The sequence below is a fragment of the Falco peregrinus genome, chromosome 7, assembly GCF_023634155.1.
Source record: "Falco peregrinus isolate bFalPer1 chromosome 7, bFalPer1.pri, whole genome shotgun sequence".
NCBI classification, from domain to species: Eukaryota; Metazoa; Chordata; class Aves; order Falconiformes; family Falconidae; genus Falco; species Falco peregrinus.
This window is the reverse complement of record NC_073727.1, coordinates 49,042,096-49,058,560: the sequence shown is the minus strand read 5'-3', so window position 1 is coordinate 49,058,560 and position 16,465 is coordinate 49,042,096. Positions and strand designations below refer to the sequence as shown.

General features: G+C 42.6%; 1 protein-coding gene across 1 annotated transcript in view; it reads left to right on the top strand.

Moving 5' to 3' along the window:
* UTRN (utrophin) overlaps positions 1 to 16,465 on the top strand; it is a 351,512-nt gene that overhangs the window by 23,119 nt on the left and 311,928 nt on the right. The window contains exons 2-3 of the mRNA XM_013304556.3: positions 1,836 to 1,897; positions 15,984 to 16,076. Coding sequence (XP_013160010.2) covers positions 1,836 to 1,897; positions 15,984 to 16,076 — 155 coding nt within the window. The remainder of the gene's footprint in view (positions 1 to 1,835; positions 1,898 to 15,983; positions 16,077 to 16,465) is intronic.

Genomic DNA, 16,465 nt, shown 5'->3' with positions numbered 1-16,465 from the left:
TGACGTCTCATTTCTTACCAAAGTGACTTCTCTTGTCTGGACTGGGCTGTAGCCACTGTTCGCTTGTAAGGTGAAAGAACACCTGATCATTTGTTCTACTGCTCCAGTGGTCTGTGTGTGACAGATTTATAGCTAGATACATTAGACATGAATGGCATCGATTTCAGATACATGTTGGGCCAGAAACAAGAAATTTTGAGGTCATCTACCTGAGGTATCTTCTGATAGTATGCTGTGATTTTTTAAAAAAATAATTAACATCTGGGTTTTGTAGGTAAAACTTCATTGTAACAACAGTCTCAATTACTGCTGTCTGAGGTGTATGGTCTTGTAAGTGGTGCCTTTTAATCATAATTTGGTATCTCTTCAGACTGTATAACTTTTTTTGCTTTTCATAATTTCATGAAGTAGAACACCTGAGTTTCAATCCAGTTTTTTCTATGGCTTCATCTTAGTGTGGGGACAGATGGTCTGAACACCATGGTGGTAAATGCTTTATTGTGGTAAGGGGCTTGGAAAAATTGGTGCCAGCTGCCACCAGGAGGTTCTGCAAGAGAATATCCCAGGCAGCAGCATGGTGTGGGATTCTGCGTATCTCGAGGCTGGCATGTCAAGAAGCTCATGGAGTCTTGAAGGCCTCTTGGAGATTATGATCTGGGCTGCAGCTGTAGAACATTTTGCCTGGTGGAAGGCACTGCCTGCCTTGGCTGTGCTCTGTTGCAGGATTTGGAGGTTTAAAGCCTTTCACAGGCTGTGTGGTTTAGTGGTGGGCTTGGCAGTCCTGGGTTAACCTTTGGACTTGATGATCTTCAGTCACAGCCTAAAATGGTTCTATGATTCTTGGCTGCAGCAAGCAGTCCTGAGAATCCATGGTGGGCCAACTTCCTTTGCCTGGTCTGTTGCCAGCAGGTAATTTGCAGTCATTTAAGTTTAGGTGATAAGGCATACTCTCACCCCTAGCACTGCTCAGCGCAATTTACCCTGCAGGTATCTTCTCATATGGGCAGAGTTGTGCTGGAGGTGACTCAGCCTGGTTTAGTGGGAAGGACGGTAAAATTGTAGGTGTCTCCCAAGTGGCTTCCTTAAATTACCTGGGAAGCTATCTTCTTTTTGCACAGCTGGAGGCCACTGTGCCTCCCTCTGCTTTGACCTGCGAGTGCTTCCTTGGCCTTCCTCCTTGTCCTGCTGGGTCCTTCTGGGCGTCTCCTCCACCCTAGGTGGTGGTACTTCTTGGTTCCACACCAGTAGAGGCATCTGAAGGAAAGGGCCACTGAGCCTTTCCCACACTTCAGTTGAGCTTGACTGACTGATCAGTAACATAGTTCCTAACCCAGGTGTGAAACCAGCCTGAGGGTGGGTAAGGATGCAAATGCTTCCAGGGTTATTCCAGCAGCTTTGCTACTACAGTTGCTGTGCCCTGTACTGAAGGAAGCCATTATCTGTGTCAGAAACTTGAGTAAGGACCTCAGCAGCTTTTGGAGCAGTGCATCTGGGTAAAAAGGCGTTGGCAAAATCTGTAGATTAAAAGTCCAATGGTTCCATAGGTTGCTTTTCACCAGATGGGAAGCCTGTGAATTTAATGCATTGATATCCTGCCCAGGAGGTGCTGTGAGGCTGGTTCTAATGCAAAGCTGTGGTTGCTAGCAAAGCTGAAACATTTGTTTGACTCTGCAAGTACCAAAGTCTTGTAGAGGTTTGAACAGCTTTATTGACGGATTAGGCAAAAAATTATCCCACCAAGTCAGGGTAGTGTTTAGTATGACCTGTTTTGAGCAATCTAGGGTTAAGAAGAACGCATTTTCACTCATTGTCATTTTCTTATTTTGTCTCTCCAGATGAACACAATGATGTACAGAAAAAGACCTTTACAAAATGGATAAATGCTCGGTTTTCCAAGGTAATGTTGTGTTGCAAGTACTACTTTAATTCACTGTTTAGATCAATATTGGTTAAATATACCATGCTGTTATTCTTGTAGAATACTTCTAGTAAAATGTGTCTAAATGTGTAATGAAAACAGATAACACTGTAATGCTTGTTCCCTCTCTTTCTGCGTGCACAAAAAACATTTGATGCTAATGTCTTAAGAAAAAATGAAAGGTTCTATTTAATATATTAAAATACAGTTGTGTTTGCAAGATGGTATCTGTTTGGGTTTTGGTCCTCTTACTTTATACAGTTTATTTCTACATGCAGTTTTCTGAGTGCATTACAGCAGGTTTTGAGCCTTAGTCACTGTGTTTACTCTCAGTGCTGCTGAGTCAGCTTTGCTCACCCAAAATACTCTGCAAACCTCCAGCTGAAGCCACCTGGTGTTGCTACTTGGGTCTTAACTGAGATTTTGTGCAATTACTTGCTCATTTGGAATTTTTCTCTGTTCTCATGCTGTATGTTTCTTGTTTTAATTCTCTTTACTGACTTGAAACTTACTGAGGATCTTCGGTTTTGCTTTGGGATGAGAAAGGAAGTGGTGATTGCTTTGGGATGCTATTTAAAACCTGCTTTTTATGCTGTTCTGCTGATAGTGGAAAGTGACACTTTGGCCAGCAGTGTGGTGGCTGTGGGAAGTTTCCCTACTTTTTAGTTCCAGTGTGTGAAGGAACCTGGGCTATTATCAGAGAAAACTCATGGGGTCTTTTTTTAGCCAGTATGGTGCTCCAAGTGGGCTAACTACTAGGTTGCACCCCGTTAATGAAAAGGGCCATGCATGTGAAATCCTGCACGTGGGTATAAATACAGAAAGAAGGATGTGTTTGTGTGGGTGGGGTTGGTTTGGTTTTCCTTTGAAATAAAGTGAGGGCAGTGCTGTAGCAATGAATGGCTGCCTCTGGAGCGCTGCCCTTCTGAAGTTCTTGGTCAGCAACGTAAGAAATTTTTACCTTCCCTCCCTTCCTGTGCAACAGGACACTGGGCAACATAAGGCTTGTGGCCTTGGTTGATTCACTTTGGCTTAGATTTGTTTTGGATGAAAGCTGATATCCTGTACTCTTCATCCGATGCATTCTTGGCTAGTTTGCTCTTCAGGGGAGTGTGCACATGTAACTGATTGCTCTACGCTGCTTTTAACTGCTGCAGAGGGTGGACGGTTCTGCAGAAGAGTGAGGCAGGGCAGGATGACGCAAAGAATGAAAATATGGTGAGAAAGGAAGGCCTGTTTTATACTTACCCTAGCATAAACATGGCACGAACACTGGAACGACAGTGATGCTGTGAGAATGTGCTATGTGTGTACATGTTATAGACATTGTATTGAAACAGGTAGAACTGTTTTCATACTTGTACACCCATGGATAAATTTTTATGAAGTGGCTTTTCCTTTTAGACTGCGTATTTAGCCAGATCCCGCTTTCCGCCTGGATTTCCCTGCCACAGGGTATGGTCAGATGCTCATTGGATCTGAAGTAACTCTGTAACTTCATGGCCCATTAAACCACCCAAAACTATGAAAGCCATGTTAATGATTAAAGAGACTCACATAAAAGGACATATTCCTGACTGCTGCACGCATCTAATTCAAACTTGAGCATGGCTTCTTTGCCCTGACAAGATGCAGATTTATGAAGACTGGCATGTTCAGATTGCAAGGAAATTGCTGGTGTTCAATAGAAATCACCTCATGTAAGAAAGTCTAGTTTCAGCTGTGCCTTGAAAATATAAAGAGACTGATTTTGGTCTTATTGAAGTTTTTTCATTTACCAAGTCATTTGGGTTGTTTAAAATACCTTTTCTGTAAACTAGATTGATTCAGCTGCTTAGGATACAGAAATTTTAGAGGCTAGGTGAATGTAATCTGATTTACATCAGAGAAAACAAAATGGTAACTGAGGAATTTTGTATGGAATTGTAAAGTTCAGTCCAAGAATTTTACTTGTCCTTGCATGTTAATTATATTGTAGTTGCCCTTCATTTAAACACATAAATAAAAAATAAACAGCTGAGCCTCTGAACTAGTTTGGCATACAAACATCCTTAAATTGCAATTGCATAGTGTACTCAAAATTGCTGAACTTGATTTAAATCAATTCAGTAGGGTTTTACAAAAGACTTAGGAAGAAAGCAATGTCTTCTCATTCTTTTATAAGAGAATAGGCAGGTGAGCAAAGCACAGTATCTCAGGTATGCTGTGAGGTACCCCTATTTGCTTTGGGCACCTATTCAGTGAGATAGTTCTTGCTCTAGTTCACAGTACAGTAACTTGTGTTTGTGCTCTTCATTTGAACTGTGCTAGAGCAAAATGCATGTTTCTTGCATGCACTGAAATGAAGGCATAGACACATATAAAGTGGATTGAGTCTTAAGGTCAATAAATGTACCCAGCCAAGCCTCAGTGCTTGCTGTAGAAATTTTTCCTGTAGCAGAGCCATATGTGCTACTCACAAGCCTATGATGGTTGTGTAGTAAGGATATTTTGTTAAAATTAAAGAGGAAAAAAATGATAATCTGTTTTACCAAGCTTTAACCAATAGGGAAGTTTGCATTCAAATAAATACTGATACAGCACAATTCATCTTTATGTTAAGCCATGTGATTTTTTCCTGTTTGTATGGGGTTTCTTCATTGCTCGGTCCAGTCTGATTTCAAGAGTCAGACTTAGCTGTTTTCATGTGGTATAGCCCAACAATTAAGGCACGTATGGATAGTTAATGTATGCTCTTCAAACTCTGAAGAACTGTCTTCTATCCTTGTTTTTCTATCCCTTTATCCCTTTCTATCCTTTTTTCATTTATACTTACCAGTCTGTAAGTATTACCGGATACATTTCCAGAACTCCTTTCTGCCGTGCAATAGTACTTACTGTCTTCTGTGTTACAGCCATTCCAAGTAAAGGTGGATATCAGAAGTAGCTACTAATTTTGAGTGACCAATCTGAGATTTTGGATGGATTATCCAGAGGATTTGACATTTCTGTAATATCTTCACATAAACCAGAGCTCTTATTGAGTCTTACGGCAGAGCTCAGAGGGTTCATCTCTTCTGCAAACTCAAGTAAAGCCATCAAAAATTCTAGTTCTTTTTCAGATGGAGCTTGATCAGCATGGAGAAGGGACTTCAAAAAGATGATTCCCGTGTTGGCGAGGGTTTAATCATCTAAGGAAGCCTTTTAATCTGGCATGCAGTTAGTGATTACCTGTAAAAATGTGCTTTAAATGATTCTGATTAGTTACAGGGGAATTCTTGGCGAAAGGTAGAGTTTGATTTCAGGTCCACAGGGTAACTTACTGCTCTGTTAACCATACATTGTTTGTTACACATAAGTAAAAGGGGAGTGAACAAAGATTTTGCAATCAACCCTAGTTTTGACTTTTCCAAAATTCTAAATAGTTTCAATCTGTATCTATTTGCTTGGCATAACAGCGGGCCTGGGATTTCTAGATCCATCATATAGACTTCTGACACTTCAACTGATAATTACATAGCATAGTGGCTAGATACTTGCACTTGCAACTCTAGAAGGTTTTTAGAAAACTTGATAGGCATGTTGAGGGATTCAGGAGTCTTGTGTCCCACTTTAGACTCTGGAAGTACAGGTTTTTTTTCTGCCCTGTTTACTTTCTTTACTCCTATTTTCTGGCCCTGTTCCCTGCCCTTACTATTACACCCTCTTGTGTCAGAAAGCTTGCCTGCCCAGCAAATCCCAGCAAATCTGGAGTTTTGCTCACCCCTGCCTATTTCATTCCCATTTCTTTGTCACTTAGTTGCTTACCTAGCAAGACCCAGTTTTTCTTGTTAAAGCTCCAGACCTGCTCGGTCTGTCCTTCTTTTCCCTTCTCCCACTCTACATCTCTTCACCTTCCCAGCCCTTACAGGATTTGATGCTTGTGTGTTTGGTCCTATTTTTCCATCTCTGTCTAAGCAGTCTTAGCCTTGCCCTCTCTTTCTCCTTGGAGTCGGTTTTTGCTGGCTTTCGTGTTCTTATTTTCCAAGGTACTTTTCCAAGTTTGCTTTCAGATGGGTTGGTTTCCTCTTCTGCTATTCCTGAACTTGGCAGGTAGGACCCAGAGTCAGCACAAGAAACATGATGCCCTGACTCTAAATTTAGACCCATAGAGTCAGATCTGTCACAGCCTGTTGGAGCTTAGGGCTGTCACTCTAGATGAAGTTCACAGATCCAGCGTGGGCAAACTGAGGCTCTTCCTTCCCCCAAAGAATCGTGTCTTCATTACATTAGGGAAGTTTTTCCCACAGGGATGGCAAAACCACTTTATTGCTAGGAAGGATGTGCTCTGCAAGAAGAACATAAACCCCTGGAGATGTTCGTGTGTTTCAGTGAAAATAACACTGGATTTCCCTGCCCCCTGATCATAAGTCTGGGGAGGGATGGCTGCTGAATGGAGCCAGCTGGGGGCTTTGTTCCAAGGTGTCAGGAACTGCCTTTAAAGTCCTTGCATGCCCGAGAGCTGTGCCTCCCTTCCCCTTTTGTCATGGTCTCCCATCCCTTTCCAATCCAGATTCTCAGCTTCAATTTTCTTAGTCTTATACAGTCTTATTTCTGCATTTGCAGTGTTCTTGTTCCTGATCCTCCAGGTCCTGTGCTGGTGCCCTGGCATTTGCACTGGCCAGCAGCTGCTGCACTGGCAGCGCTCAGAGCTAGGACCTGCCAGTGTGGGCGAAGCCAGACCTTCCATGCTTTTTTGTTTATAAGCTCTCTCCTGCTTTGCAGTCTTCCAAAATGGGTTTCAGTTTAAAGAGCAAAGAAGAGGTTGAGGCGCAGTTTGGGAGCAGATTGCATCCTCCAGGGCTCAGCTCCAGGTTAGCCTGTGAGAAGGCAAGTGCTTGGTGCTGGGGCTCCTGTGCGTTCCCTCTCCAGGGCTCTGACTGGTTCCTTCCCCTGCAAGGACACCAAATAAAGTGAAGATGGGAGAAGACAGGGCAGTAGGCAAACTAGTGAGCTGTGCTTGGAGTGCTTTGCAATGTGATGGCTTTATATGTATCTTAAAATTAAGAGTCCCTCCCTCATTATACCAGGCATTGATTCATTTGCTAACTGAAAAGTCATATCTGACTTTCTGGGGTGTGTGCTGTATAGATCTTTACCACCGTTTTTTTCTCCTTAATTTTCTTCTTTCCTCTAAGGGTGGTTTACATAATAGTAAATGTCAGACCCCATACTTCTGAAGACATTTTGCTGCCTCACTGCTGACTTTTAGCAAATGTGATAAATCTTTTTAAAGACAAAAGCATACCTATTCAAGCTAATTAATTTCACATGACCTGAGATACCTGAGGCCAAAGACATTTCAGCAGGGATATTTTTTTGGGAAAGAGAATTATGGAGTTCAATTTATTAGTCATGCAAGAAGAGAGATCAAAAAGATTGATTTGGCAATTTTAACTGTCCAAGGCGACATCACCTAAGATGATCTGTAGTCCTTTTCCCAGTTCAGTTTCTGTGGTGCAAGCAAAGAAATACTTGACTGCTAGTAAAATAGTCTCCAATCTAATTGCTCCTGCTGCTTTCCACTGCTGAATTAAACTGTAAAACTTCACTCAAAGACAGCCAAAGCTTATAAAAATTTTGGCCTTAACCTGAGGAGCAACTTGGGTGGAAAAGAATTAGTGTTTGCATGAACTGGCCTTGAAAAATTCAATTTTAGTCTACTTTTTTTCTTTAACTGTATTACTTAGTCTGTTTTTCTGAGAAGAGGTCAAATAGGACATGAATTAACCAAGATGCAGGAAAATAACCTTTTCTTCTTTAATAGTTTCTGAGATATTGTAAAGATGACTAATCTCTAGCATAAAAGCAATAATATACAGCAGTTCACGATCTCTCCCAGATTTAGCTACAGCATGAGAATTGCCAGTTTCCTGCCTTCCTCTCAATTTGCTGCTGTTTTCTCCTCTAAGAACAGGGTACGGGCAGCATCTTCCTTACTGGACTTCAGAGCTTGGTATAGAAGCGTGGATTGTAATTACTTCTGGTTTTGGTTAATGCTCTGGACTTTGGGATAGTTTAATTCCTGGTCTTGGCTATCATCCCCATTGTTGGAGTGTGTGTATTTGTGCTTGACCTTCTCGGGCACTAGAGCTGAACCCGGTAGAGGTACTGAAGCAAATCCATCCCTTTACCTGTTAAGTGCTAATGAGAACAATAGTCAACTTGGTCAGCAGGATTTTTTTTTTTTTTTTTTTTTTTTTTTTTTTTTTTTTTTTTTTTTTAAGGAACCAAGTTACAACCTGAAGTTAGCTGACTTGGGGCAGGGGGAGGGGAGGGGAGAAGATAACCTTGCAGTCTTGTAGGAGAAATAACTGACAGTGACAAGAAGCGTGGTCCTAACTGCCCCTGCAGGTAGTGATACATAATGAAGCTTAATTGCAAGCTGAGGTTAGTACTGTTACATTAAACATAATAACAACATAAGCTTATGTAAATTCATTCATAGATATGCTGGGGAGAAAAATAACACCTCACAGAATTGCTGATGCCTTGTGTACGTTTTGCTGCCTTGCTGAGTCTAATACTTGACTGACAACATGACAGGAGGGAAAACATACAAAAGCAAATATGTAAATCTGTGGATTGAGATATCGTAGCTTTTCAGCTTTGCTGCACCTTAAACTCATCTCTGCCATCTAGTATAATCAAACTTTTCAGTGTATCTGTGATGAGTCTTACTTTTTTCTGTTAGTCTGAAGTTGTAAATAGCTACTGTATTGCTTGTAATTATTTTATTGTTAAGCAGTAAAGATATTTAATTCAGTCTATAAGGTGTTTTCCTCCTGTGATTTTAACTTTGGTTTTTTTCTTACTGGGTAGTAATAGTTGAATTCCTAGTTTTGGTATTAGTGTCATGTAGAGATGCCTTAACTACTTGGGCATGTTCAGCTTAGGGTAGAGCATATTCAACTGCAATACATGTCACAGTATAGCTAGTGTTTTTATGTGCACTGTCCTGTAATTCCTGCATGTCAGTGGAAGAAGAATGGAAAAGTAGTATCACATTTTATTAAAAATACTTCTGTAAACAATGACTATGGTCTTAAATTAGAAATTGGCAAGATTGTTTGTTGACATTAGTTTACTTTTTGCAATGACCTTTTTGCTTTCTGAATTGTTTCCCACATCGAGTTCCCATGTACTTGCCTCATGATGCAGCAGCACTTGACATGTTTCTTACTCTCTACTGGTCATGGCAAAGTGTAGCCCCTACTCCTTGTGTTGTTTGTAATTAAGTTTAAACTAAGTAGGTGGTTACCATGAGTTCCCTACAAATGTACTTGAACATTATGGATGGTTCATGTCCTAGGTTAAGAGCCTGTTCAGTATTTCCCCTTCTCAAGAAAAAGGGGAAGGGATCTTTGCAGCTCTACTGCTATTTTGACCTGTTTACTGAGCGTCTTATTGGATGTTAAAAACAGTCATCTCTTGGTCAAAAATAATTAACAAAAGACAACTCTGACCTTCATATAAGTGACATTGGAAGATCAGAAGAATTTGATGGAAAAATCAAGATCTACTGCTTCCTGTATCTTTTCAGGGTGTTTTGGTGTTTCTGACGTGGCAGGTGATCTAAATGGCAACTAGGGCTTTTCCCAGCACTGTTCTGAGCAGCCAGAACTTGTCTGCTGCATTCCCTTGGTGGCTGGTGAAGGTCATACGTATGCTTTTACAATATGCGTTACTTCCCCGGTGACAGCCAGTGTGCATTACTGTGAAACTGAGAGGACCTTTCATCCTGGTTTCAATGAAGTCACTAGGAGGTCTGAATCAATATCACTGAGGGGGATGGGAACTAGGGGTGCCTTATCTCTTACTCTCAAATATCTTTGGCATTCATTTATTGGAAAAGTTAGGTCTAATAATGTACCTTCAGTAATTATTGATTTAAAGAACATGTAAATTCTCTGCTACAGGTAACTGGTGACATAAGAAAACTGCATGTTTCTAGTTAAAGAACTGGATGGACATTAAAACTTCTTTAATGGTTAACTGCATATAATTTCATGTTCAAGAACAATATACAAAGAGCATAAATGGTTGTAATAAGATGATAAATAATTTGTGTTAAAAAAAAGAGGCTTTGTCTTACTGGGAATTTGTGACTCCCTTTAATTCTCTGTAACTTGGCTCATTAGTAATAAAGGGATAGTTAAGAACGTTCTACTGTGAAATATATTCAAGGAAGATTGCTGCTTTGCAGCAGTGTGTGGCTTTAGTAGAACAAACTGTAAATGTTGATGGATGATGTTTCTACTGTCAGTTACACTGGACTGACTCTTTAAAAAATCTGCTCCGGATTTTGTTTATGTCTTCCTCTATTTCCTGGGAATGCTTTCTGGCAAAGAGAAGGAATGATTTCTGCACAGTCATTTTGGCTGGCCTGGGTGACCCTTCTTTGCAAGTAATGCTAGATGCACACAAGGAAGTGTGAGTCACCCTTTTAAACCTGATCCAGGTAGAGGGGCTGAAAGTCTGCCAGCGGGCATGTGAGGGCTCCTGTGGCTGCAGGGAGATCGCTGTGCATGGGCTCTCCTCAAACCCTGCTGGTGTCTCGCTGGAACTTGCAAAACTGATGTCCGCAGTGACTGGCCTTACCACATATGGCTAGCATCTGTTCTCCAGCTCCAAGATCCTTCAGAAACCGCTGCTGCTGCTGCCCCATGAGAGATGAATCAACAGAAAAAGTGTTTTCTGCTGTGGGATAGCTAGCAAATGTTCTTTGTCTCTTTCCTCCCCTCCTCATGTTAGCATAAAGGCTGGCATCAAAATGTTTATTGGAATAAACATAGCATGGTTGATTAGATCTGGGTCCGATCCTTGTGTGTGAGCCCTGTGGTGGGTTAACAACTGTGTCACCACGCGAAGCTTATAGCAGCCTGAGCAGGCCTAGAGCAGCTTATGCACCGACTCCAGCTTGTATTTCTCTACTTCCCTTTCTCTTGGTCTGCCTTCCTTTCGCTTCCCTCTTTCTTCCTCTTTTCCTTATGCCAGCCCCCGCTGAAGTGAATCAGCTCCTTTCTTGCTGTCAGTGCCAGTTTAAAGCACTGGGGAACCAACGTTGCCTCTGTTCTGTTCTTTTGTTTGTCTTATCAAGCCCTTGTCTCTGCTACAGCAGCCCTGTGTGTGCAGCTCTGCTGGCAAAGCCCTGTCAGGCAGGCTGAGGGAACGAGGTTTCTGCCAGTGTCTTCTTGCTGTCACAGCAAATGTAAGCAAAGCTGAGAAAAACTACCTTCTGTTAACTGGTAAGTGTTCAGCGTGGGGTGTGTGAATGTTTTACACCCTGAGTCGGCACAGTTCTCCTGGTACACAGCGTGTCCTTTTATACTATCTTTGTACTATAAACGGGACCCTGTTTTGTCCTTGACCCATTATCTGCCTCATATTTGTACAGTGCTTAGCACAACGTGGGCTGCTCCTGGAGTACTTACCAACGCAACCGTGACCAGCCGTTTGCCCTTGCTGAAGGGCTCAGCATGGCTTGTCACTGTCACTCTTAGAAGGCAAATACTTGGATTTCTTGATCCATTATGCTCAGCGATGGACTGCTGCTCCTTATGGGATGCTGGCGGAGCCTGAACTGCTTTATCTTTGTGTAGTCTTTAAGTATGTAGAAAGTGAGTAAAATACTGTCAGTTCTGAAAAGGAGAAATTGAGATTGGTTTAGCATACTGTATACCAGGCAGGACTCTACGGAGAGAGAGAAATACATACACTGTTTATATGCTGCATGTATACATACATTTATTTGTGTGTGTGTATACCTGTGGGTACAGGCTCTTTTCAGAAGGCCAGATTGCTTTCTGGAGGCTAGGAGTGAGCGGTGTAGGTGTGGGCAGGGATGGCGGGGGAAGCAATACGCAGAGCCCCGTGCCTTACCCTGGATTTCTGCTCCCTCCCAGAGCCCTGGCTCTTGCTGCAGCAGTCTGCCCCAGCATAGAGCTGGTCCCAGTGCTGGCCGCTCCGTCCCAGTGTGGCTTAGGGCAGTCCTGCCTCCATGGGCCCATCAGGTGCCCTGTGGTGGGTCAGAGCCAGGGCTTGGAGTGTTCCTGGCCCTGCTGGAACTTGGTTTGGGTTAGGCTCCCTGACTAAAAGCTCAGGTCGTGCCTTAGTGGTCATGTATTGTGGATCCCAGGTTGCTTCTGCGCTGCCACAGCGGCCTGTCCCTCTAGGCTCAGTGGTGGGTGCTACATGCGAAGCTATGGAGCTCTGCCTCTGCTTTTTCACAAGCAGATGGCAGTGATGGCAGCAGCCTGGCCTGGCTCTGGGCTGGCCCGTGCCTCTTGCAGGAAGTCATGCATAGCCGTTCTACCAGCATTGCCCCAGAGCTTTTCCTTGTCCACTTTTGGGAAGTGGATGTATGGGTCCATCCCTTGGGCTGCCATTTTATAAAACTATTTTCCAGCCCCTTTCTAAGCTTAGTGCACTTAACAAATCGTATAGGTGTCGTAAACTGGGATATGTAGTTGCTGTGTCTGGAAAAGGAAATTAAAAGACTTCCTGAAGCACTGCATCCCAGGAAAGCAGTGCTTTCACTGCTGAAATGGTTGGTCACGGTTGCGTTGGTAAGTACTCCAGGAGCAGCCCACGTTGTGCTAAGCACTGTACAAATATGAGGCAGATAATGGGTCAAAGACAAAACAGGGTCCCGTTTATAGTACAAAGATAGTATAAAAGGACACGCTGCGTACCAGGAGAACTGTGCCGACTCAGGGTGTAAAACATTCACATCCCCCACTGCTGAAAAAGCAGTGCTTTCAGGAAAGCTACACCATGCACTGGAGGACAGAGCAGTGATGTTCCCGATTGCAGACGTGTGGCTCAGACAGCAGATGCTGCGTGGAAATGTGTGTCCAGGTGTTGAGGAAATGCACGGGTGGGAGGAGGCAGCGTGAGGAGAGTAGGGTGCAGCCGTGCACGGCCACTGCTCCCACTGCAGCAGCAGCACTGTGGGCTGGCTTTGTGCCCTGATGGGACAGCTGGGGCTGCCTGGGTGGCCACTGCCACCAGGTGCCTGCATGTCCCTCAGGTGGGTGTGGGAAGCTGGAGGAGCAGGTTTCTAGCTTTCCTGACAGGTATGCTGCTGTGGAGGTGGTGATGGGCTTGGCGGGGGTGTGTGCTGCAGCCCTTAGCCAACTTCAGTCACCTTGTGCTTGTGGAAGTGCTTCATGTGAACTGCTTGGCTTCCCACAGAGAGCGTTGTGCTAGGGTTCTCTAAATACTGAGGCTTTGCATGTTGCTGTGTCTCTGAGGATAGTTGATACTTTAATAAACTTTAATAATATTAATAAATTAATAAATATTTAATAAAATACCTAAGGAGTAGCTTAGGTTGTAGAAATGATTTAATACTCTTCTGCTGACTCTTTAAACTGACAGCAAGATGTGGTGCTCTGATGGCCAATGAAATTGAAAAACCATTCTCCTGAGAAAGCGAATCTGAATTATTTCCACCATCATAGCAGGGCACGTTGCGTAGGGCTGGAACGTACCATGACCTGTTCAAATGAATGACTGAAAGCAGGAAGTCATTCAGCCTGTTTTCATGCTTGTGAAGGGATGGGAAACGAAGAATGAAAGCTGTATGCTCTTGACACCCTTGTTGTACTGTATTAAATGAGGCATCTTTCTGCTTTTTCAGCAGATTCAAATCTTTTCTTTTTTTTTTTTTTTTTTTTAACCCTTCTGGACTTAAGGCAGCAAATTTATTGAGGCTATATAGCTATTACATTCTCAGTTTTGGTATTGTCTGTTACATGTGTGCATTGTTTTAATTGTATAAATAGAATTAATTGTAGAATTACAAAGGCCTTACTTCTGTGTGGCCTTTGACACTGTCTCCCACAATGTCCTTGTCGCTAAATTGGAGAGATGTGGGTTTGATGAATGGACTGTTAGATGGATAAGAAATTGGCTGGATGGCTGCCTCCCAAGTTGTGATCAACTGTTCGGTGTTTAAATGAAGATCAGTAACAAACGGTGTCCCTCAGGGGTTCATGTGGCGACCTGTAGTGTTCAGTATCTTAATCTGTGACATGTGGTGGCTTTGAGTGCACCCTCAGCAAGTCTGCAGATGACACCACACACTGAGTGGTGCAGCCAGTTTGCAAGAGTGAAAGGATGCCACCGGGAAAGACCTTGCCAGGCTTCAGGAGTTGGCTCATGTGAACCTTGTGAAGTTCAACAAGGCCAAGTACAAGGTCCTGCACCTGCGTCAGGGCGATCCCCAATATCAGTACAGATGGGGGAAAGAATGGATTGAGAGCAGCCCTGCAGAGAAGGACTTTGGGATACTGGTGGATGAAGAATTTGACATGAGATGGCAATGTGCGCTTGTAGCCCAGAAAACCAGCCATATCCTGGGCTGCATAAAAAGAAGTGTGGCCAGCGAGCTGAGGGAGGTGATTCTCCCCTGTACTGCGCTCTCATGAGACCTATACTTGAATGACTTAACAGGTCTTTTTTGGCTTTCACAATGAGTGTTTGAGACATTGCATCCAGTGAAACCTGTTAGCTCCTCCTGTCTGCTATTCTGGATGCATGAACAACGGCCCCATGCCCTTGCCAACCTACTTCTAATGTTTTCCTTGTGGCGATGCAAACAAAACTTGAACCAAATTTTGCTGGCATCTGGGGTAATTGCACTGTGGATCATCCCCTCCTGTTATACACCATAGACTGTACAAGAGGTTTCCCTTGTCTACTTCTAGGTATTCCCGTTCTGCTCCAGCATGCTCTAAGGGTTTGGTTAAGTTTCTGTGCAGCAGTGAAGCATCTGAATCATCTGTGAACAGTGCATGCGCTGTAAGGAAAGCCTTGTTCCTTACTGTGCTAGAAGGGCTATAGTTGAGCTCGGGAAGTGGCAATATGTCATGGCAGAACGTTAAATATCAATGTTCGATAACAAATAGCCCGATTTTGGTATTGGTCTGACAGCTGCATAGCTTTCCACACCCTTTACCTACATATATGTCAACATGTGCATATACACATTTTTAAGCATGACTTGTAAAAGTAATTGGAGAATAAATTTTCCAGAAAAATTAATTGAAAAACTAATTTATTATCAGACACTGGGCTAATATCTGTGTATTTTTAAGAAGTGACCTTAGTTATATGATCATTCTCACCACTGTTTAGCTGGCTGATACACACATAGGTATGTTTCTGTACAGGAGATTAAAATATGCCTTTGCAGCTATTCAACTCTGATTTCTTGTGAATAGTTTTAGTAATATCAGATCTAATAATTAAACTGGACATCTAAGAAAAATCCATATACATATTGGAGAAAAACAGGTATTTGCCAGTAAATGGGGTTCAGTGGGCAGTTCAGCTCTTTTTTTTTTTTTTTTCTGATTTTAGCCAGTATTTGGCAATTACTATCAGCTGTCAGGGCAGGAGAAGCTAAGTGCAGGCAGAGGAGATCTATGCCAGCTAATTCATGTCATGGAAGATAGGCCTTGGACAGCCTTCTTTCTGAACAGCAGTGTTACAAAGCCAAGGTGATAGAAAAAGACGATATTGGAGTTTTAGTTATTTCTTAGAAAATATCTCTTTTTCTCAGATTGGCACTTCAAAGGGACACCGAAAGCAGTAGCTTAATTGATCTTCTGGCAGGCAGCAAGTGAATATTACAAAGGAAATGCATTTACTTTGTTGCTGGCTGCTCATGGTTTTGCCTCCTGCTCTGTAACACTTTCCCATGTTAACTTTCTTAGAGTCCAAGAAGTACTGAGATTAAAAGGGAGCATGAAAAAGATTAACGTGATTCTCCTGTCATCTACCACCATTCTTGTGCAGAGTCCCTCCACCTCCAAAGACAATGAATATTAGAAATGTATGATTTAAGGTAGCTCTGAGTTTCACATTTTGCTCATTTTTCCAAGCTAGAGAAAATAATTTATTTGGTTCAATATATATTATACCTTTTGACCTACTAATCTGTGTAAGAGAGCACCAGCAGATATAAAGGAAAAACTACCTTTTTCAGGGAGGTTTTGCTTAAACACTGTTTTTATTACTGCTTTTGTGTCTTTGGCAGAGTGGGAAGCCCCTGGTTAAGGACATGTTCACAGATCTGAAAGATGGAAGGAAGCTTTTGGACCTTTTGGAGGGTCTGACGGGGAAACCTCTGGTAAGAGAAATGTGTAGGAGTCATGTTCCCATTTACTAAAAAAACAACCAACCAACCAACAAATAAATGAAACACACAACCCTGTAGCATGTCATTTTAAAAATTATTTTAATTTATTTAAAAATCTATTCTGCTCGTAGTGTGTTCTTGTTGTCTACAGCTCCAGTGAAAGTCCCATGAACTCCACTAATGGGATATAGGGTCAGGCTGAAGGTAGCTGTGTAACCCTCTCCTGAGGGTTAGCACACTGTTCCAAAAAGCACATAAAACCAGTGGTGGTGTTCATGTTGTGTATGTTTTTAAGAGATCTTTTAAAGATCTGGATCTGGATGATCTGGAAGAGCAGCCTTCAGCTGGATACCTGTGGACCTTTCCTAATAAGCTCCTGA